The sequence below is a fragment of the Mauremys reevesii genome, linkage group 5, assembly GCF_016161935.1.
Source record: "Mauremys reevesii isolate NIE-2019 linkage group 5, ASM1616193v1, whole genome shotgun sequence".
In the NCBI taxonomy this organism is placed as follows: domain Eukaryota; kingdom Metazoa; phylum Chordata; order Testudines; family Geoemydidae; genus Mauremys; species Mauremys reevesii.
This window is the reverse complement of record NC_052627.1, coordinates 93,881,390-93,903,982: the sequence shown is the minus strand read 5'-3', so window position 1 is coordinate 93,903,982 and position 22,593 is coordinate 93,881,390. Positions and strand designations below refer to the sequence as shown.

The following is a 22,593-nucleotide window of genomic DNA, read 5'->3' as shown; positions in this document are numbered from 1 at the left end:
ATAAAATAGGAAGATGCAAGAAAATGGGCTATATTTCCAAGAGCTGTAGGAGGAGGCTCTAGAGAGGCAGGATGATCTAGTGTTTAGGGCACTAGCTTAGGACTGGGAAGATCAACGTTCAAGTCCCTGCTTGGTCACAAATTTCCTGCAATTCACTTAGCATTTCTATGACTCAGTTCCTCACCCATAGAATGGAGATAGGGAGTTCTTCCCTACATCACAGCTGTGTCACAAGGGTAGATACACTGAATATTGTGAGGTGCTTAGATGCTAGAGAATCTCACCATATCTATCATAGTACCTAAAATAGATATATAGGTATAGTATAAGAAAAAGGGTTATGTGTTTGAAATGATGTACATGGGAGGAAGACACAAATCCTATTAACATATAATGGAATTGGAATTAATACTCTTCTTTGCATGCTTTTGAAAATAGCTAAATGAAATGGAAAGTGTTTTTATACTGAAGCACATCACAAATAATAAGAGAGATACTGTGATGACCAAGTATGATCTTGACGAGCTCTTAGGAGCTCTCAGTATCTCTCTCTCTTACTGTTTGCAATTCCTTCTCTCTCAGAGAGCAGTGGAGGTTAGGAACTGTTTATTGAGAGAGAAGGAATGGTGGTCAGGAAACCAGTTATTTTAGTCTTTCTTAAAGATGCCATTATATCTTTAACTTTCAAATGGACAGCCACCAATGACAGACAGACGGGACCTGGGTTTAGCATCTTATCACATGGATGGCACCTTTAATGGTACAGTACAATCAGTGCTGCACTGTTTTGTCAGCAATGGGTAGAATCCCAAGTCTGGGTAGTCTTAGGCCCACAGCCTTCTGCTCCAGAGAATTTTACCAGCTGAGGCCGCAATATATGCCAACATATGGACAAAAGCCTAATTTAAGGCTCATGAATGAAAATGTTGGCCAAATATTTTTTCAGTGCAACATTCACTATCAGCTGCAAGTGCTTATTCACCTAATAAAACCCCTCTGGCACAGATCTTGTGGTGTACTGTGACTTTCTTCTTCAGAAGAATCAGTGGATAGTAGATACCTTAGCCGACCTGATACCATCTAATTACAAGGCCAAGGGGTACATATTTCAATAGAACATTTTGAGATGTGGCAAGATCATATTCTTAGATTGAGAAGGAAGTGTCGGTCATTTATATGCATCAGTGAAGCATTTTGCCACTGCTTGAATGGAATTATTTAAATGATATATACCAACATACTAAGAACCTTAAAAATATCATATTTACTAAAGGTTGGTGTTAACATTTCAGCATTAATGATTCAAAGTATTGTTCCAGACCATCAAATGCAGCAGATAAGATATTGTACCTTAGCTCAAGTACAAAATATAAAGCCAAGTTTCATTGCATATATTATTTGAAACACTCAGAACTGGGAAAAAGATAAGTACATTGAAAGACACAGGGCTAAATTCAGAAGCGAACCAATTGGTGGTATAATTATACAGAGGTGTGAATGTAAGCTGATGTCACTTTCACACTGAGGGGGCAAAAAGACAGAGCTGTATCACAGGAATAGCAACCATCAGGAGGATGTATTGACATGTAACATACACCAGCATTTGTACTTGCCCCACACAGAGCAGCAGTAAGCAAATATCTATGTTACAAGGCTACATAGCTCATAAGAAAATCATTCAAGGGCAGATTCTGATGTCCTTGTTCACATTGAACAGTTCCTTACTCTGCTAATGTTACCATTTATTTAAATGGGACTATTCAAGAAGTAAGAAATTATCTAATGTTAGTAAGGGTGGCAAAATAGGTTCTACGGGCACCTAGTAAAAACCATCATAAAACAGGTAAGAAAGAAGTCTGTAGGTTTGGGCAAACAGTGCTGAATAAAGATTATCCTGTTAACACCTGTAAGGAGTGTGTTACCTATTACTACTTAGTAACTCATTTTTAAAATTCCTATATCAGATTTCAATCTAGAGAAAGTGAAAACTGAATGAGGACAGAACAGCTCCTGTGATTGGTAAGGGGACATGGACCCTTGAACGTCTAAGTAACTAGTCTGAGTCTGTGCCAGGCCCAGTAGACAGAGATCACAATATTATGAGGAGGATCTGAACTCTCACACTACTCAGGGAATTTAATGACCTACTAATCATAAATGCTTAACATATTAAACACAGAAAATGCTGTATTTTGGTGTATCTCAGAGCACAATACATTATTCTCAAAGATATTGAGTTTATAACAGATTACTGGTATTTATATGTGATGTTTACATGTTATTAAAAAAAGGCATATTCTCCAATGCTTTGTGGTATTTAAACAGCATGATTCCTACTTTAGTGATAGATGTGCAGTTAAACCACTGCACTTCACTGCTTTGAAAAAAATTCTCCTAAATATTAAAACATGAGGATTCCTGGATTTCATAACAGATTTTATCACACAATTACTTTGGCTATCAAACTTTTTTTTAAACAAAAGTTTCATGATGTTGCTATTTTATCTTTCTTCTCTTTACCATCGCTCTTCACTAGCTTGATTCACATTTGTCTGTTTTCTGTTATCTCTTCTCACCAGCCTTCCTTCAATATTCTGCAACTCAACTTTCCCCCCTCATTCTATTCCTCTCCCTTTTAAGTCTTTCCCTTGTTTCCTTCTCTCCATTTCTGTCTCCCCTGTCCCAAACTCACCTGCACCATCCTCTAACCCTACATCACAGCATTTCTCATGTCCCCCTTGTCTGCTGATGATCTACTTCCAACAATGGCAGATCAGGGAAGATGGTGCATGTGCAGGAACACCAAACTGTGAGTGCTCCTCCATTCATTTTTCTCTCCTGACAGAGAAAATGGCAGATCTTACTAATCCCTGCTCCTTTGTGCTCATCCACTGTGATAGGCTACTGGGGCTTGCCCCCTGAAGTTATGTTGCTGCTGCCTTGAAAACCCCAAACGAAATACAGGCTGCAGAGTTTGAGGCACTGGAACAGCTACTGCATATGGACCCTTCCTTGGCAAATGGAAGCACTGCACTGTTAAATTAACAGCTGTAAATAGTATATAAGCTTATTTTTTTCTGACTCCATAAATCCCTCACTGACACTGGTTCCATGCAGGTGCCATCCCTGGAACTCAGTGCAGGTTCACCTAAAACTTGACCCAAGTTCATGAACCTTGGTGAACCGGATCCAACGCTTGAGCTGGTAATGATATCTCAAACCCAAATCAACTTCACTTTGCTTCAAATGTCACCATAAAAGTTTTTCAAAAGGATGTTCAATGCAACATTTTTCATGGGAGAGACTTTCAAAAAATCTTGTTTCAGTTCTTCCAAAATGGACTTTTTAAAAAAATATTTCCAGTCCAAGCTCAATGTATTCCCAGACTCTGTGGCAACCCACCTCACAGGGTGCGGGGGTGCATAATACCTGGGAAGCCCCAGCTCTGTGGCACCAATCTACCCAGGCTACCAAGGAGCCAGGAAGCTCTGGGATCCCTGGCTTCCAAACTCCCTCAAAAGGCAGGCTACCAAAGAGCAAGAGAAGTGGGTGAGCAAGTTGGCAGCAGGCAGGCTGGCTTGCTTAGTTTCCACCTAAAGTTTCAATAGAAGCAACATGTTCATGGGAATGTTTTGATTCTGCTACATCAGCATTTTCCAATGAGAAAGCAATTCCACTGGGAAGTGTTTGACCGGGTTTATTCAAGATGATGATTCTGGCTCCTGTTCATTATGACAATGCCACCAAGACCTAAAGTGACTTTATTCATTACATGTTGGAAAACATCATTTCTGAGAACCAAAGTTCTTTCACTTCCAGTCTTTCCAGTGAGGTATATGTGAAGGTTATTTTTGCCTCTGGGATTGTGAATTAGCACTGTTAAAGAAATCTTTGGAATTAGCATTTCCATTAGTTCAAAAATAGCTCGCTGCTCAATTCCCCCCTCCCTTTTGTCCTGTGCATAAGTAGCTGTTTTTTCCCCACAAACTGTGCAATTTGTTATACATCTGCTTTGAACTAATTCACAGTAATTCTCTATTTTTATTAATTTTGCAAATCTTTTAGACTTTGGCATCAGCTCCTGCTCGGTAAGGAATCTTGTTTAATTGTGGATCATTACTCAACAATCCTAGTTCCATAACAAATCTGTAACCATATTGTCAATATTTTTTACTTTTAGTTTAGCTTTGTTGAGAGTCTTATGGTTAAAGCATACGACTGAGCCACATGACAGATTCTAGTCGTGGTTGTGCCACAGCCTTCCTGTGTGACCTTGGGAAAGTTGCTTAATTGCTTTGTGCCCCAATTTCCCCATTTGTGAAATAGGAATAATGGTACCACACTACCTCACACGGGTATTACAAGAATAAATTAATGTTCATAAAGAGATCTGAGATGTTTGTGTGAACAATGCTGAAAAAGTATTACTTTGTGCACTAAGATACTATGGTGATGGGCATTTTAGAAAGGTGCGTAATAGATGCTAGTAATAGTATAATAACCAGAACGGAGGATAATATAATTTATAAGACAAAGGTGACAGATGAGGCTTATTGAAATATTTTGGACCATTACTGTAGAATACTGAATGGTTTAATAAGGGACAGGCTATTCCTCTCATTCAGGAGATGTGAAAAAAGCTAAGGAAGAGTTAATTGCCTCAGCAGAGGTATAATAGATTCTAGCGATAGAATACAGGCCAGTGAGTAATAGAGCAATTTTTACACTAACTTTTTCTACAAACAGAAGAGCCAAGAAATATAATCAGAGAGAAAGAACCTTTGGAACCTTTATGGGATGGTGCCCTGGGATGGTGGGTAGGAAATTGGTAAACTCCATATTTTTGAAGCATCCCTTTGGTGATCTAGAAGACCTGAAAGTTCTTCTTGAGGACTCTCCTTAACTACAAATTAAACCCTTTAAAAATCTAAGTAAAATAAATTTGCTGCCACTAACATTTTTGTGCATTTGACTAGTAAGATAAATCATGACTTCATTATCTACCAACACTTCCAATGGTGTTTGTTCTAGTCTGACTGCAATTTTACCTTTGCAGTTAGGTTACACAATTCAAAAATGAATAATCACCCATCAAGAATCATTTTCTACAAATTGCTACAGTATGATTTAAGTTTCTGTTTTGTAGTGTTTCCTAACATGTGGCTTTACTGCTGTAACATTGACAAACTAATGAAACCTTCTTGTGTTGGCTCTTGCAATGGGTAACTCAAAAGGCTTGGAAGTTCATTTTGCTTTAATTAATAACCTAGGAGTTTTACTATTTATCTAGTGTTTGTCTGAACTTAATATCTCTTTAATCTACAAGAAGGTTCTTAGACATTATTATAAATGCAAGCCATTTTTTTAAAGAGGGGAGACACTCTCACACACTCTCTCTCTTTCAACCTCTATTGACTACAATGGGTTTTGAATCTGACCTTTATTCTAAATTTACCATTTTAAAAGGGAAAACTGTTGGTTGAATCCTCAGCAAAGACCAGGCAGTAGTACTGAGTTAGACAGACAAAATTGTCTGCCTTTCTCTTGCATCTTTTTTTCCTGGCAGCAGCATTGGCTTTTCATGAGGACTCATGATAGCAAGGGCTATAGCAGGGGTAGTCAATTATTTTTTGTCAAGGTCCAAATTTCTTGGTCAAGGTATAGTCAAAGTCCAGACTCCAGAGAAAATAATAATAAGTAAATAAAAAGATTTTGGGGGGGTCTGTTCAAAAGTGTCTGGCAGTCCAGATTTGGCCCACAATCCTCCTACTGACTGCCCCTGTACTATAGGGGCATTAATGTGAGATCAAGATATCATTGGCTATATGGGTCTCCAGTCCCAACTGGATGGGGAAGAACAAAACAGTATTTGACACAGGATCTGGCAAATCCCCGAAAAATGGATTAATCTCATACCTCGATAAAGGTCATAGCTACATGACTGGGGATTTGTGCTTTGAGAGACTAGAACTAGTGGGACTGATTCATTGGTGTTCAAAGCTGCTTGCACCACTGTAAAGCCACCATAGATCCTCTTAATTGGGCCCCTGCATGGCAATTATGACAGCTTAATCCAAGATCACACCTCATCCTCTTCCATACTTATGTTTGAGGGGGAAAAAAACAAAACAACAATTTTGGAAAAGTGGTTAAGATGTGCTTACTGCTTTCAAAAGAACAGAATAATCACTGAAAGGTACTGGTCCAGCCATGAAATAAATGTAACTACTAACATTTTATTTACTTGAGTGGATACTAAAAATATTCTGTTTTCCAGGTGTCTACGGTTCTAGAATTTGGTCGCATCGTAATTTACACTACCAGCCTTCGTGTGGTGAGAACTACGTTTGAAAGATGCGAGCTAGTAAGAAAGATCTTCCAAAATCACAGAGTGAAATTTGAAGAAAAAAACATTGCTCTGAACAGTGACTATGGAAAAGAACTAGAAGAAAGATGCAGGAGGGTGTGTGAAATTCCATCACTACCTGTTGTCTTTATTGATGGCCAATATCTTGGGGTAAGTTCTGCACAAGTTTAAATTTCACTCTGCAGTCTGTGTGTGTAGATCCTAACCAATAAGAATGGGAAATTATTTTGTTTTATTATTTGTATTATAGGAGCAATCAAGGATTGGGACCCTATTGTGCTAGGCTCTGTACAGATATACAGCAAAACACGGTCCCTGTCCCAAAAAGCCCACAGTCTAGATTACTACAAGATGTAACAGGTGGATAAAACAAACAGGAAAAAGTTGGGGGGGAGGGGCTGATTAAGTAACAAACAAATGAACAAGTTATGCTCAGCCTCTGAAGAAATAATTCATCTTTACAGTTCAAACCATAAGAATATAAGGAAATGGGCTTCATATCACATTTATGAAAGCTAATATATTCAATAATCAACACTGAGAATAGCAGGGCCGCCCAGAGGGGGGGGCAAGAGGGGCAATTTGCCCCAGGCCCCATGTCCCGCAGGGGCCCCCACGAGTGTTTTCCGGGGCCCCTGGAGTGTTTCCCGTCTTCCCGCGGCTCCGGTTGAGCTCCCGCAGGCATGCCTGCGGCAGGTCGACCGGAGCCCGGGATGAGTGGACCTGCCGCAGGCATGACTGCGGAGGGGGCGCTCGTCCCGGGCTCCGGAGCCGCGGGAAGACGCCCCCCAGGGAAAGGGCCGCCCCACGCGCCTGCTTGGCACACTGGGGTCTAGAGCCGCCCCTGAGCTGGGGCCCCCCGCCGCCGAAGACCCCGGGCCCCCGGAATTCTCTGGGCGGCCCTGGAGAATAGTCAGCATTAGATTGCTATTTATTAACCTCTGTATTTAAATAAATTTGTTCTATGAGTTTGGGGCTCAGTTACTTCAATTAAGATGCAGTTATGCACTCTTCTACATCATGTACATAATTAGTTAAATTCCCTTTATTTGCATACAAGTTGCTACCTCTTCATTTTATGTATGGAGGATGACAGTTGCATAATCCTGAATCAGAATGGAGGGAGGTGAAAAAAGAGCAATGTACTATTATGTTGAGACCTAAAGGCCGAATGGATTTTTTTTTAAAATCCAGACTTGGATTCTCAAGCCATGGGGCTAAAAGTTCACAAATGTTTGAAACCAGGTTTTGGTTTGGGTTCATCTCCTCTGTTCAAAACACATTTCTTATTTAGAGTGATTTTTAAAGTGTTTACTTGGTAGTTATGGAGAGACCTCAAGAAGAACTTTCAGTTCTTCCACATCACTGAAGGGTTGCAAAGGTTGATGTTTTCCAAAGAAAGGCGAATAGGAGAAGAAAAAAAACAGAGAAGCTTGGGAGGTCAGAAAACTTATTCTTTATGTATATATGAATAAGGTGTTAAGGAACCAGTAACCATCGCTAGAGGTGAGATAGGTGACTTGACAGACAAACTAAGTAGTTTGTGTTGCTAAACACTTTTTAAAAAAACTAAAGATGTATTTGATGAAAATAAATGGAATAGAGAAACAGGAGATCCTTGATATTGGAGCTGAGCTAATACTGGAATTTTTTTTTAAAAAATCCACAAATATGTATTTGAATTTGCTTGGACTGTGTTTATGGTCTATTGGTGTAGGCTTTCTCAGAATAGTCTAGCAGATGAGATTACTGCTAGGCAGGTTAACCAAAACAGCCATATGTTGAATCAAAATATGTATTCAACTTTTTATTTAAAAGGACACTTTGCCAAGTTTTCTTGAGTAACCCTAAAAATCAGTAGAGACTTTCAGTTAATCACCAGGAGAATGTATTTGGAGACTGAAAAAAAAAATTGATGAGCCAAGGTATCTTATTTTCCACAAACTGAGATTGTGTTGTATTGGCAGACTGCTTTATTTCAGTGGCTCCTGCTTAAATCCAGTGGTCAAAATAGTGCTCTGTTCATTTTCCTTCAAATTGCTAGTTTAAGGAAGAGATACTCCTGGGACAAGTGAGCCTATTTGTGGCAAATTTGAATGGTCCACACATTTCACTCTGAACAGCAGTGGTAATAGTACAGTTGACATAGGTGGGTAGTAAATAAAATGAGGTCTTTATTGTACTTCTCCTGCAGCCACCCTCTTACTGTTTGTTTTCACCTGCAGGGTGACTTCTGTCTAGGCTGTAGGTTGAATTCATTACATCAACCCAGCAGAGAGGCTAAAAGATTGCTTTCTTGCTATAGCAAATAAGGTGGATTATGAGGTCTAGGAAAAGGACTTCTGTGAGAGAGTGGTTCAGATATGAGAGAAACAGATACAAGTCTTGTCACATTTTTTCAACTATTTTCTAAATGGTCTAGGTGTCATGGAATAAACTCATTAAATCTGAGATATCTCCTCTAACATTTACCCGAGGCCAGCCTGCCTCTCTGTGAAACTGAAGTATGCCCTCTGATTTTTCACTCTGCTTCAATAGCTCAGCATTTTCAGCAAGAAGGTGATACAAAAAAGGAATTTTAGCATTTGTTTAGCCTTTTCCAAGGGCATTCAGAACTGTCAGAGACCTGTCATATGTAAAGTCCTAGGGATTTTTTTGTGGAAGGAGCGGGGAGAAAAAGTTGTATGTAAAATATGCAAAGTGGCTGGTTGAATGATATTTTGCAAATTAAAGTAGAACGTATTTAATAAATTATCTTTACATGAAATATTTGATTAATTTTATCTTCCATTATTCATTCATCTTAGAGATCTGATTGAAGAAATTGAGTTATATATCTATTTAATCAATTTCACTTTTTAAAAAATAATATTATATTTATCCCCTTCATCTGGCCAGTTCTAATGGGGTGGCAGGTTTAAGAATTAGATTTTTATTTGTTTCATGCACTGTGAAGATTTACTGATGATGATGACAACATTTACATTTATGTAGTTAAGAAAATACTAATTGTAAAATGTAGTTTTATTATAAACGAAGTAGCGATGGTTGCACTGTTACTGTCATTGCAGCAAATTTATGTGATTACCCTACTCTAAAATGCTTTTGTAGTTTGCAACAGAAAAACTATTCTGTGGCTTTCCTTTGGTAGTATGAATGGTGAATGCCCTTACAGCCATTGTCCCACTAACATGAGTGTGGTGTAACTATTATACATCTGTTACCAGAACAAGCCTCTAGTGTTTTTTCCCCACCTGCTTTCCCCATTTTGCAGTGGCCAGCATTCCTAAAAGATAGCTTTAATAATATCTTTTATAGACCAATAAGCCAGCAATTTAGCTTTTTGAAGACTAAATTTAGGTTTTCCTTTCCTAGACTATGTAACAATATTACATTCACAGTTTTCTACTTTTGTTGCAAGGTTCTCAGCTATTTGAACATGTCTGACTACTTCCTGTTACAATGGGTGAGATCAACTGTCTAACAGTAGGATCCTGTGAATGTGTAAATATGAATACTTGACTCTGTCCCCAGCTCCCATATATTGTGTGCCTATCCACCCCCAGCCCCTCATGAAAAAACTGCATCTTGGAATTGGATTAATTCCTCTGTGCTGGGAAAACCCTCCTCAAAGATGGCGGAGGAGATAGGGGTTGGGTCATTAACTTTATGAGGGATAATCTTAGGAGCAAGGAAAGGGACTCATTCTGTTGGCTAAGCAGGGTCAAGAGATGTCCTTGAGTTTGCCATTTTAGTTTGGGCCTCTTTTTTCTTATAAACCCACTCTTTTCTGAGTTACTGTTGCCACCCAACCATCTGCCTCATTTAAAGTTGTAATAAGGTTGTTATTTGTCTTTATACAAAGTGATATAAGCCAGTGTCTACTCCTTGAAACAAGCAACATGCATTTTAATTTGGACAAATGCAAGGTCATGCATCCAAGAACCAAGACTGTAAGTCGTATTTCCAGGATGAGGGATTTTATCATGCAAAAAAGTGACTCAGGAAGGGACCTATAGGTCATAGTGAATAACGAACTGAACATGAGCTGGTATGGCTATGAGGGTGTATATAGAGGATATAAGGTCATAGTGAGAAGGTGGTATTATGTTTATATTTGGTGAGATCATTTCTGGAATACTCCACACTTTGAAAAATTGGAAAGGGTTCAAAAAAAGAGCACAAAGAATTATTCAAGGTCTACCAAGCCTGCCTTACAGTGAGAGATTTAAGAAGCTCAACCCAATTATATTATCAAAGACAAGGTTAATAGGTGACTTGATCATGGCCTATAAGTGCCTCCATTGAGAATATTTCTGACAGTAGAGCGCTATTTAACTTAGCAGACAAAGGCATAACAAGATACAATGGCAGGAAGTTGAAGCTAGATAAATTCAAACTGAAAATAAGGTACAGCAATGGTAATTAATCATTGGAACAATTTATCCAGGAATGTGGTGGATTATTCATATTAATATCAGCCATCTTTTATAAAAGACATGCTTTAGTTCAACGAGAAATTAGGGTCTTTGTTACACCAGAGGTCAGATTCAATGATCATAAAGGAACCCTTGGGCCTTATAATCTATAGATCCATAAAACGATGAGTGTTGCCTTCATAAACTGAAAAGTCCAGCAGTAACTGCTGAATCTTGGTCTCCTGGAATTGTTTAATGGCAATCTGAGAAGCAGATATTCTATACAAGGAAGCTTGCTGGGCTGCCTCTTACAGATACTTTACTCTTTCATGAGATTACCAGTGTTTCATAAACTATAGTTTGTGAACTGTGGGTAATACTAAGCATCACTTGCAGTGTGACATGCATCCCATTCAGCCTTCTAAAAGGAGTAAACATGCACTCACCTGTGGAATGAAGATACAGGGCCCAAAATCAAAGAAATTACCCTGGGTTAATGACAGCATAAGTGAGACCATAATTTGGCACAATGACCTTAATAAAATAAACATCTTCCGTGATTATCATGACTTGCTGCACTCAAGCTCCCCGTATATTTCTCTTCTCAATGACAGATTTGACATCAGTACAAATGTTCTCTCTTATTTGCTGGATGGGGAGAAACCTGCCAAAAGCCAAGCAAATAGTAAGAATATATTTGAAAAAAGAGTGTCATTTGAAGGTGTTCTAGAATCTGAAGGCAACAGTCAAGCCAGCAAGCCAGAGAGATGGACCAAAACAAGAACGGATATGCTTTTGGGCAGAGGATTCAGTCCTTACTCTACTAATGTAAAAGCAGATTTATAGACTGAAGAGCAAGATTGCTTAGAATGCAGGCGCTCTTTTACCAAGGCAACTAACTACCACACCAAGAGATATCATGTTAAAGGTGTTTCTTCTACTATTATGGAAGTATTCATAACTAGAGCTAGGAGAAATTTTTCAAACAATTTTTTTTCTGAGAAATATGAAGACTCAAGTCAACCAAAACATTTTGTAAATTCATGGCAAATTCACTGAATTGTTTTGACTGGTAAAAACCCAAAATAAAATTCTGAAAAAATAGAAACATTGACATTTTCAAAATAAAATATTGTATTTTTTTCAACTGAAAATACTTTTATTTTGAATTTTTCTTTATTTTAAAAAACCACCTTAGAACTAAAAATCAAACTGTTTTGTTTTGGGTCAAACAAAACATTCATTTTTGTATTTTATTACTTTTTGAAACTGCCACTGAACTGAAAAATCAGTTATTTGCACAGCTCTATTCAGCACTATACACTTTCCTCCCAAAAAGAGTGATGGATTTAATCTAAACTCAAATGCACTTTCACTGCAGTGTGGTGGAGGATAGAGAGTGATGATTCTGTTTTAGTGAGATTTGTTCTCACTTCATCTTTTCAAACTTTTAATAAATCCCAACCATACAGCAGCAGATTTATTTCACTAAGACTCCATTAAAACATAATATTATTTTTCCTTATTGCTGGTTGATAAAAATAGTCTTGTGTGAATGATAACTCTCTTTAAATCAGAGACAGTCTGGAAAACCAAATGAAAAATAAATGAATGAAGGGATAAAGGGGAAAGGAAATTCAGAGACAGATTTAGGCCCAGATCCTGCATCAGGGTCCCTGATCATGACATGATCTTCATGTATCTACATTCAACATACCTCATTCACACCACACTTTAACTTAGTGTATATAGAAAGACATGCATGTCACTAAATTCCCATACATACACTGTGAGATAGTCCTTGCTCAGAGAGAGGCAACACCTTTGCAATTCTGCTCATGCAAGTAAGGCATATGGTGCATTGGCAGGACAATGTAGGAAAGCTTCCACCTCATGTCCCTGAACTATGCCTCTTGCTAATTCTCTTAGGATCAAATCCTGTAGTCCTTAACTCAGGCAAAACTCTCATCGAACCATTGCTAAACAGGGACTGCAAAGTGTGATTTATTCCTTAATTTCCTGTGCATTAAAACTCAGTCTGACTGAAGGAAAATTAAAAGAAAATAATTATTTAAGACAATGCACCTTAGGAGCCCTTTTCATGTATGCCTTTTGTTTGCCATTTCTGTGCAAAATGGTTAATACAAGCATTAAGTGCTGTGGCTTACATTTAAATCCACACTAATATTAGGTTAATGTTAGATTACTAACAGATGATAGAATGTATTCATCCAACAAGACAGGCTTTCCTCTGACTAGAAATTCCTCAGAAATGGTTTTTACAACTGTTACTACATAGTTACAATAGCTATTTCTAGTCTAAATAAAAATAAACTGTAATCATCTCAGGGCTTGTCTAGATTTAGGGAAATTTGCACTGATGTATCTACATCAGTGGAATTGTAAATCCCTAAATGTTGCTACATTGCATGGTAAATCACAGCAGTGCAACCTGTGTCTTATAACAGTGCAGTGCATCTGTACCAGGGGTTTGCACTGGTGTAGCTCATGAGCTTAGCTCCTCCCGCCTCACATAGACAGGCCTCAGCAAACACTATTGTATGTGTTGGCAAATAATGGCTTTGTAGCAACAGTCACATTGTGTGACTGGGATGTTCATGTGCCAGATTCTGCTAGACTTACCCACATTGAGTAGTACCCTCCCGCTAGTCATCCCACTGAACTGAAGGTGTGGTGTGTTCAAGCTAGAGGCTGGTAAAGCTTTGGAAGCCCCTGTGTAGGTGTCACAAAGGGCCATGGAATAATCTTTGAAGCAGCTGTTCCATCAGCCCATAATCTGTAGTAGATTTCAATAGGACAACTCATGAAGGAAGGCACTACTCAACATGAACAAAGATGGCAGAGTTGAGTGCACAGTCAGCTTTGCTTCTGTAACTAACCACAGCCAGATATATATTGCCTCTCCTTTTCAATTCCTGTAAATGTGAAATAATGGAATATCAATCAGTTGTTAAATAAGTGTTGGCTAAAATATTCATACGTTGTCATTTGAAGAGATAAAATACTGTAATTATAAACTGTGTCTCTGAATAACAGCCAATAGCTATAGCAGAGAAATATACCCTCAGCATCTGTTGTGACTGCCTCAGAGAGAAAAAAAATGCCATTCCTCGGCAAAAGTTAAAGCAAAACAACTTTGTGCTGGGGATCTAAGTTGGGCGGGCAGGCATGAGGAATCTTCCACAATGGTAAATACAAGCAGATCCTCCACTGGTGTAAGAATTGTCGTAGCTCCATTGACTTTAATGGAACTATGACAATTTATACCATCAGACGATCTGTAGAACACCTGTGCCTTCACTTTGCTGCCCCAGTCAACTAATAAGTTGTAGAAGTAATTGGGGACCAGTATACTCCCATGCACAAGGGTTTCAGTTCTGTGTGTCCACCTACTGGCATAACCACCAGCCACTCACTAACTCCTCCTCTGGGCTGATCTTTCACCACACTTCCATCCCAGCTGCCATAGAAACAGTATCATGAAGTAGAGTCCCATGGTGTGTGCACTGAGTCCCTCTGTTTGGCCTCTACATTGCCTGCCTCCCTGCTCAAAAGAACAACATAAATTTGTCTGCATTCAGGGCCTTCCAAGCCTCCAAAGGGAAATTGCAGGTAGGGGAGAAGCAGCTTTTGGCCCTGGAGAACAGGATACCAGTATGTGACACTCCAACATATTGTCAGTTGAACTAAGTGTGTGTTCAAATATGCACATACAGAAGCCTCTTATCCAGAGTACTGTATTTGGCGCAGTGACAGTAACTACTGAGCTACAGGAGAGACGGAGTTGCCTATTAGCTAGAGAATTGTACTGGGACTCAGAAGTGCTGGATTCTACTCCTGGCTCTGCCACCAGTGGCCTTCTGGGTGACCCTGGGAAAGTCGCCTGACTGCCTTGTGCTTCAGTTTCCCCATCTGTGAAATGGGTATAGTGAGGTTTAGCTACTTTGTAAAGTACCTTGAGCACAACAGATTAAGTGCTATGTAAGAGCTAGGTATTATTATTCAAGACACTAATAGCTACATAAGTTAAATGCAAAACATTCGAATTGGACCCTCAATTATTTGCTCAAAAAAACCCAACCCCCCGAAAAAAAAGTTTTACAACTTCTTTGACACATTCATTTTGTTTGTAGTAATCTCTGAACATTTACTTTCAGAAAGAAAAATGAGAAACTATTTCATTACTCTGGTTCAGATCACAGAAATCCCCAAAGGCCTACTGTACTAGGCCTACATTATTATTACTTACTACAGAGTTTTGACTTCAATGTTGTTACAGAATTTTCATTGCCCTTACTCACTCTTATTAGGAATGTTATGTCTGAATTCAATACTCACCTGCCGGAATAGCTGAAATACAGTTTCCCCTATATCATTTAGCTACATTCTCTGATGCATTGTATATTTATATAATTGTATTTTTGACATCTAAGACATTTTCTATTCTGCCAGGAAGTGCATAATGTAAAATAAGGTGAAAACAGTCTCTAAAATTAAATTGTGGTGAATTCACAAGAAAAATGCAATATAGAGTTCAATAACCAAACTTGGACAGCTTTTCAGGAACTTGGGTTAGGTTATTTTCACCTTTTAGCCATCCTAAGGTTCATCTCATAACAAAAATACTTCACATGAACAAAGTTCAATCATTTATTCAACCTAGTTAAGTTTCCAAGAGTAAACCCTCAGGTAATTCCAGTTCCCACAATGCTAAATCTGCTCTGTTTTTCCTTTTTGCTAATAGGGAGCTGAGAAAATTTTGTCAATGAATGAATCAGGGGAGCTGCAGGATCTCTTAACCAAAATTGAGGTAATTGCATTTTTACAAACTCTGTGGAGAAACTACAAATGGAAGTTGTGCTGTTGAAATTAAATTATTTGCTAGGTATTTCCTTTCTTTCTGTTTTAAACTGATGATAAATCCCATTTTTTAAAACGAACAACTACTTAGTGTTACAAACCAGCAAAGATTCCAGCCCCATCAGAAGGTTGGGGTTGCCACTATGCCAAACTCAACAGTCTGCATCCACTGTTCCTGAATTTGACAGGGAAAAGACCCAAGACATTTATCCTCTGTAAGAACTATTTATGCAATCTCCACAATTTGAACTGGAACAAATCCAGCATAAGGAGTCTGATATTTAATCAGACAGCAAATTGTTTCATCCTTCTAGAAGAGAAGCACAATGGTGAATACAACAAAACACAATATCCAACATAGTACAACTGAAAGAGCCCAAACCATCTCCACTCAACAAATGGGTGTTCCCGAGGGAATTTAGCAGTAGTAGCAGTGAGGGTAGCAGAATACCCCTCACTCCTCCATCCACTGGCCACCTCTGGGCTCAAAAGGACTGGCCAGTGAGACAGCTTTACATGTGGTTAAGCTGTGTTTGTTGACAGGTTCTCTAGCATCCTTCTCCAAAAGGATGGGTGGTTAAAGCCCTGGTCTGAGACTAATGAGATGGGGGTTCAATTCCCAGCTCTATCACAGGGTTTATGTGTGATTTCTTGCAAGTCAAGCGTGGTGTCTTCTTTCCCCATCAGTAAAACAGATACACTTCTTTTCTCCCGCTCTTTGCCTATCCTATCTGCTTAGAATGTAACCTCAGTCTCTTACTATGTGTATGTACCGCATCTAGCACAATGGGTGTCCTGATCTTTGCAGGGGCCATTAAGTGCCACTAAAGTATAAATAGCAGGCTAGAGCAGACTATGATCAGAGTACATCCACTGATTTACAGAGATGGCTTTGCCTGAAATTAGCTATAAGGTTCAGTTGTGACTCATTTTCACTGAAGATCCAGAACACAGGAATTCACTATATGCAGTCCAGTCTTTCAGTAAGTCCAGTTCAGTTCTTTCAAGGCAAAGCTAGACATCCCCTCCCAAAATCCAACTTTTTCAAAGGGTTACATCTAGGGCTGTCAAGCAATTAAAACAATTAATCATGCTGTTAAACAATAATAGAATACCATTTATATAAATATTTGGGGGGTGTTAAATCTCTTTTGATGAAAATGTCACCAGTTAATTTAATGATTAAGTCTGCTTCTTCAATCTCTTTAATGCATCATAAAGAAAAAGAAAATAAAGACAGAATTATTAAAACAATTCAGGAACAGCTGAGAGATTTGAGTCTTATTCTCTCCTTTCTCACACCAGTTTCCCCAGTGTAGCTATTGATTTCAAAGGCATTTATTCCTGATTTATACAAATGTGAGAAGAATCAGACCCATGGCTGGTATATATCTTTGACTGTTAAAGCCTAAGATAATCTCCTCAATACTTAGATTTGAATATACCTGTTTTCCGAAGAGCTCTGCCTTGGTTAGATGGTATGAATCATTTTAAGATATGAGCAACTATCAAATGCTGAATCACACAATTCACACATCAACATGAGAAATTATACAAGTCATACTATAATAATATGCACCATACATAATATAAACACAAAAACCCTGTTTCTTACCCCAGAATTTAGAACAGGCCAGTTTAGTTACCTAATAGATCATAACTAGACAATAAAATATTTAGAACCTGGCTAATTCTTTTGGTAAATAAAAACACAAACCATTAAGCATTATGTTAGATATACCAACTTGTAATGAACTTGGCTGATCACTGAATGCTGCTCTTACCACCTGAAAGAACAGATAAAGCAAGATTCTATGGCAGTACAACGACAAAAACCAAAGCCAGATTTCAGTGTTCAGATTTTGCTGTTTCCTAGAATAGATATTGCAAAGTGAATTCTCACTCGGAATCCTCATTATGCTAGAGCTTACAGTTATTAATGGAGTAACATTTTTCCTCTCTTGCTTACTTTTTCCTTGTGCAGAGAGTGCAGCATCCCCAAGAATGCCCTTCCTGTGGTGGTTTTGGCTTCCTTCCATGCTCAGCGTGCCATGGGAGCAAGATGTCAGTGTTTCGGAACTGTTTTACAGACTCTTTCAAAGCCCTCAAGTGTACCTCTTGCAACGAGAACGGGTTACAGCGCTGCAAGAGCTGTGCAAGTTAAGAATGGCATCTTCCCATGTAGAACCTCCTTTTATGATGTCCCCACAGCAGTTTGTTATATACTTTTTAAAAACGACCATGTTTCTGATGCAGTCAATAAAATTTATTTGTAATAAACTTTTTCTGATTCAGTTGCTGAAGCCATTAGCTCAGGCCACTGCCTGTCACATGCATTGAGTCTTAAATAAAGGGAGGGTATAGGCTACTTAAGGGAACATAGTGCTCACAAAAGTTACTAGACTGACAGTGGTTGGATCTGAAATCTTTATTCACATAGGAGATATAGCAGCAGGACCACACGTTTCCTCACATTGTCCCACCCAAGGACTTCAGTCCTGACCTGGAGAAAACATCAGAAGGAAGTTTAGACTTCATATCTCTTTGACAGTTTCTGCACAGACTGCCAATGATGATAGTGATTTTGTGATGTTGACTAACTCCAGACCACAATTCTTTCTGCATAGCATTTCACTGAACTGTCAATGTTTGGTCACAACTCACTTGGGCTAAAATTTAACATATATGTAAAATATCCCATAACAATCCCTTGAACCATTAACTCCTCTTAGCCTGCTACTATAAATGCCAAATTAGTTTAATTAAAAAAAGTTAAATAAATATTTGGTGGTGTTGCTTCTGCTTGTAAACATCTCTAAACCATCACAAAGAAGTATTGATCTTCTGCATACTGTAGTGATAACTTGAGGTCCCACGAAAGCCTTACAAACTACAGGGTATATAAGGAATTAGAATGAGAGTTCTGCTTTTGTGGCTTAGTAACAAAGAATTTTTTCCTTCTGATGGATCATCTGCATGGCAGGACAGATGCATTTGCTCCAAGGAGTAGTCAAAATGCATTGTGGCCTGGAGTTATTAGAGAGTGAACTGCAAATGTGCAAAATATTTTGGAAATTATTTCCCTTACACAGTCTATGTTCTATCTGTATGTTATGCTCCCACAAAGAGGCAGCCTCTCTTAGTGGCTAATGCACAAGAACTGGTTGGATTAATGAGAAATGGAATGGTATTAAGGAATATGCTGATACTCATTATTCTGCGATTTCTGATGAATGAAATCCTGCTTCTTTACAGCCTTTGTCACAATTGTTAATTAGCACTGGATATAGATTATGAGCACACTCTGGACAGTGACTACCAGGATGTGTATTGGATAGTTGAACTCCTTCCAAAAGGGAATTACTACTAAAAAAAAGCAAAAAATATTTCCGGTTGGTTTATAGCACTGAAATCCTAAAGTCTCTCACTGATAAAAAGATCTTACTCTGCACTTTATATTGATGACCCATCCTTCCACAGAAATAGCATATGTGAATTAGAGCTGGATAAGGTATTATCTCATCACAGAAAGCTGTTTTATTCAACCTGAAATGTTCTTCTGATAGGGAGAAGGGACTTAAACCTACATATTTTACACTGCAGGTTAGTACCCAAACCATCATGCTAGAGGAAGTCTTTCCTCAGTTTTTGAAAGCCTTTAAAAGATCTTGGCTTTGTTCTTTATAGGAAGAAAAACAAATTTTGAAGCCTCATATTATTTAGTGAACCAGAATGGTTTCTCCTCCAGCCCTAGTGTAGCTATTATAAGAGATACTCAGGAACTCAAAAAACTGGGCCTTGCTTTGCCCACAATAAATTACAGAGACCAATCTGGCTACTATAAACTGTCATATCTCTATTGACTAGAGACGTGGTGACCATTTACACCAGGTAAGGATCTGCTCCCTGATAATCTCCTGTATTAAGAAACTCTCCATAAGTTTCCTCAAACTTACTGAGTATAGTTCTGCTACACTTTTAATAAGTGATCATTTGTGCTAAACATTCCATTTTTGTAGCTCCCTTGCATGGTTGTGAAAGGCAAGTTTCACTAGATTTTGTTTGCAAAGACTGAACGAGGAAAGCAAAAGGGGATGTGTTGGTAGAAAAACAAGCTTTAAAAGTTGTAAAATAGATTGAGAAGATAAAGAACAAAGTAAAAATATGAGAAATGGAGATACAAAAATTGAACAAAGTTCTAGATATTTAAATGCCTACAATAAAAAGTCATTACTGTGCAAGCCAATGTTTGCGTTTCCAGTCTTCCCATGAATTACCAGTCCATTCAATCCAAATAGATTTTCTTTGTTGTCAGCCCACCTGAGAAATACCAAGAGAAATAATTTGAGAAGGAAGGAGTAATTTTGATAATAAGTAAAAATATATTGTGTATTACTTGTTATAGTTATTGGGCCAGATCCTCAGCTAGTGTGAAGCAGTCTAGCAGCATTGAAGTCAATGGAGCAATGCCAATTTATCCCAGCTAAAGATTTGGTGGTAATAACATAAATATGCATGGTGCTTTACAGACATAGAAGACTGTCCCTGAGCCATGGAGCTTGTAATCCATGTTTTCCACAATATTTGTCTACAACTAGACAAATGACTTGATTCTATTCTGACTTGCCCAAGTTTTGCACCAATATAACACCACTGACTTCAAAGGAGTTACAGTCCTCTCTTACACCAGGCTAGATTACAGGCCAGACCCTCCTGACTGGTTCTTTGTGCAGCTGGAAAGGAAAGTTTTACTACCAGATGTGTTTACAGTATACTCCTCATTATCCGAATAGCATGGGAGACAAGGATTTTGTTTGGATAATTGGGAATTTGGACAATTGAGAGGGCAGGAGCCAGTCAGCTGCAGGGGGGCCTTTTCATGCAGTCTAGGCCAGGTCGCTGCTTTATTATGCCACATTATCCAAATCTCGTCCTTGTCCCCCGTGGAGAGCATGTATCTCCATGCTGGTGGATGAGGAAGGGAATTCAGATAATATGGAGGTTTGGGTAATAGGGTTTCAGAGAAATGGGAGTATGTAAATAAATAATCAGAAGGAATAAATAAACCAATATAAACCAAGCTGTATTTCTTGCTGCAAACGGTGTGCTTTCCCTGAGGGAGGTAATTTGTCAACCTACACACTGGCTATTGTTTACATAAAAAAGTCTGGATAAATCTTGAAACATGAGAGCAAAAGCTAGTTTTGCCATAAGTAGTGTCAAATACAATCATTTTTCCTTTGACTTCATATGGTGAAAAAATAAAAAAACAAAACCAAAAAGGCCTACAAGTTTTTCCAGAGGCCCTGGGTTTTATTAAAGAAAATAAGAAATTAATTTTGTTGCAGAAATGTGCTTTATCATTTTCATGAGAAGCAAAATAACAGTATGCACTTCATGTTTTATTTCTATCCACTGCCTTTGTATTATTGCATTAAAGATAGTTTTATTCACTAAGACCGTGACACATAATGTGACCACAAAAGCATTCAACGGGAAACATTTATACCCTAAATAATTTAGGCAGAAAGAATTTAGATTGCTCAGCTTACTTTAAATTATTTAGAGTAAAGGACATTGTAATCCAGCCATAATTTGAACAGTAAAAATTATAAGAAATATTTTTTTGTTTAACTCTATTTTTTTCTTTCTTCCTGCATTCTTTTACTCCTGGGTAATGAATCAGGAAATAATTGTGTTAGAAGAAAAGCTTTATGAACAGACTCAGACACTAGTGCTTGGAGCTTATCAGTGATACTTTACAAAATTGTTTTCAAATGAGTTAAAAGATGTATGAAATACAAGTAGTTCTCACTAAAGTACAGCCGTGTTGTAGTGTTTCAGTACGACTTTCACTGCCTGCTTTGTTTCATGATTCTAGACGCCATATTTTGTCTTGACTAGAAGACAACCCATCTCCCTGAAAATGAAGAACTTTAAATGCCAATTAGCAACAAAAATGCATTTTGCTGTATGTAGCTCTAATGACTTGAAGTTTGAATGCATATGTAGAAAATTCTGCAGGTTGAAATGCTCCAGCAAATTGTCAGTGGGTATACTTTGAATCCAGAAACAAAGCTCCTACATGGTACATTGCTATTAATTCCTTTAAAAAAAAACAGGTGAGTGATTAAAAAAAAAAAGGAAACAAAACTTATCATTAAAAACCAACATTTACCAAGTTTCAGAGGGGTAGCTGTGTTAGTCTGTATCAGCAAAACCAACGAGGAGTTCAGTGGCATCTTAGAGACTAACAACTTTATTTGGGCATAAGTTTTTTTGGGCTAAAACCCACTTCATCAGATGCATGGAGTGAAAAATACAGTAAGCAGTATATAAATACATAGCACATGAAAAGATCGGAGTTCCCTTATCAAGTTAGGGTGTATGTGTGAGTCAGTGCTAACGAGGCCAATTCGATTAAGGTGGAAGTGGCCTATTCTCAAAAGTTGACAAGAAGGGGTGAATATCAAGAGAGGGGAAATTAGTTTTGTAGTGCTAACGAGGCCACCAGTAACAAAAAGGCTCTGATCTACTCAGGTGAATCTGTGCCAGCGCTTGGGTGACCATATTTCCCTAAAGTGAAAACAGAACACTGAGAGTGGCTATAAACCTTCTGCCCCAGTACTTCTCCCTCCTATTTTTCCCTATCCCCTCCTCACTGTACCTCTTCTTGGCCCACTCTGCTGCGATTTTCCTGCTTCCCTGCCCCCTCCACATCTAGCTGCATTGAGAGAATATGAGCTGCCTGCCATCACTGCTGGCCTGTTGACATCACGAACATCACAACTTTTCTGGCAAAACTGGACATTTGTCCCACTTGCTCTTGCTCGAACATTCCTCAGGACCCCCATAGGGCAAGAACAAATGGGAAAAATGCTCAGTTTTGCCAAAAGAGTCATGAGGTCTGAGACAAAGCTTAAAAAG

General features: G+C 38.4%; 1 protein-coding gene across 1 annotated transcript in view; it reads left to right on the top strand.

The window, feature by feature from the left end:
* GRXCR1 (glutaredoxin and cysteine rich domain containing 1) overlaps positions 1-17,916 on the top strand; it is a 45,589-nt gene extending 27,673 nt beyond the window's left edge. Inside the window, exons 3-5 of the mRNA XM_039541620.1 lie at positions 6,278-6,517; positions 15,551-15,616; positions 17,651-17,916. Of these exons, the coding sequence (XP_039397554.1) occupies positions 6,278-6,517; positions 15,551-15,616; positions 17,651-17,830 (486 nt within the window). The 3' untranslated portion in view covers positions 17,831-17,916. The remainder of the gene's footprint in view (positions 1-6,277; positions 6,518-15,550; positions 15,617-17,650) is intronic.
* Positions 17,917-22,593: the final 4,677 nt, after the last annotated feature.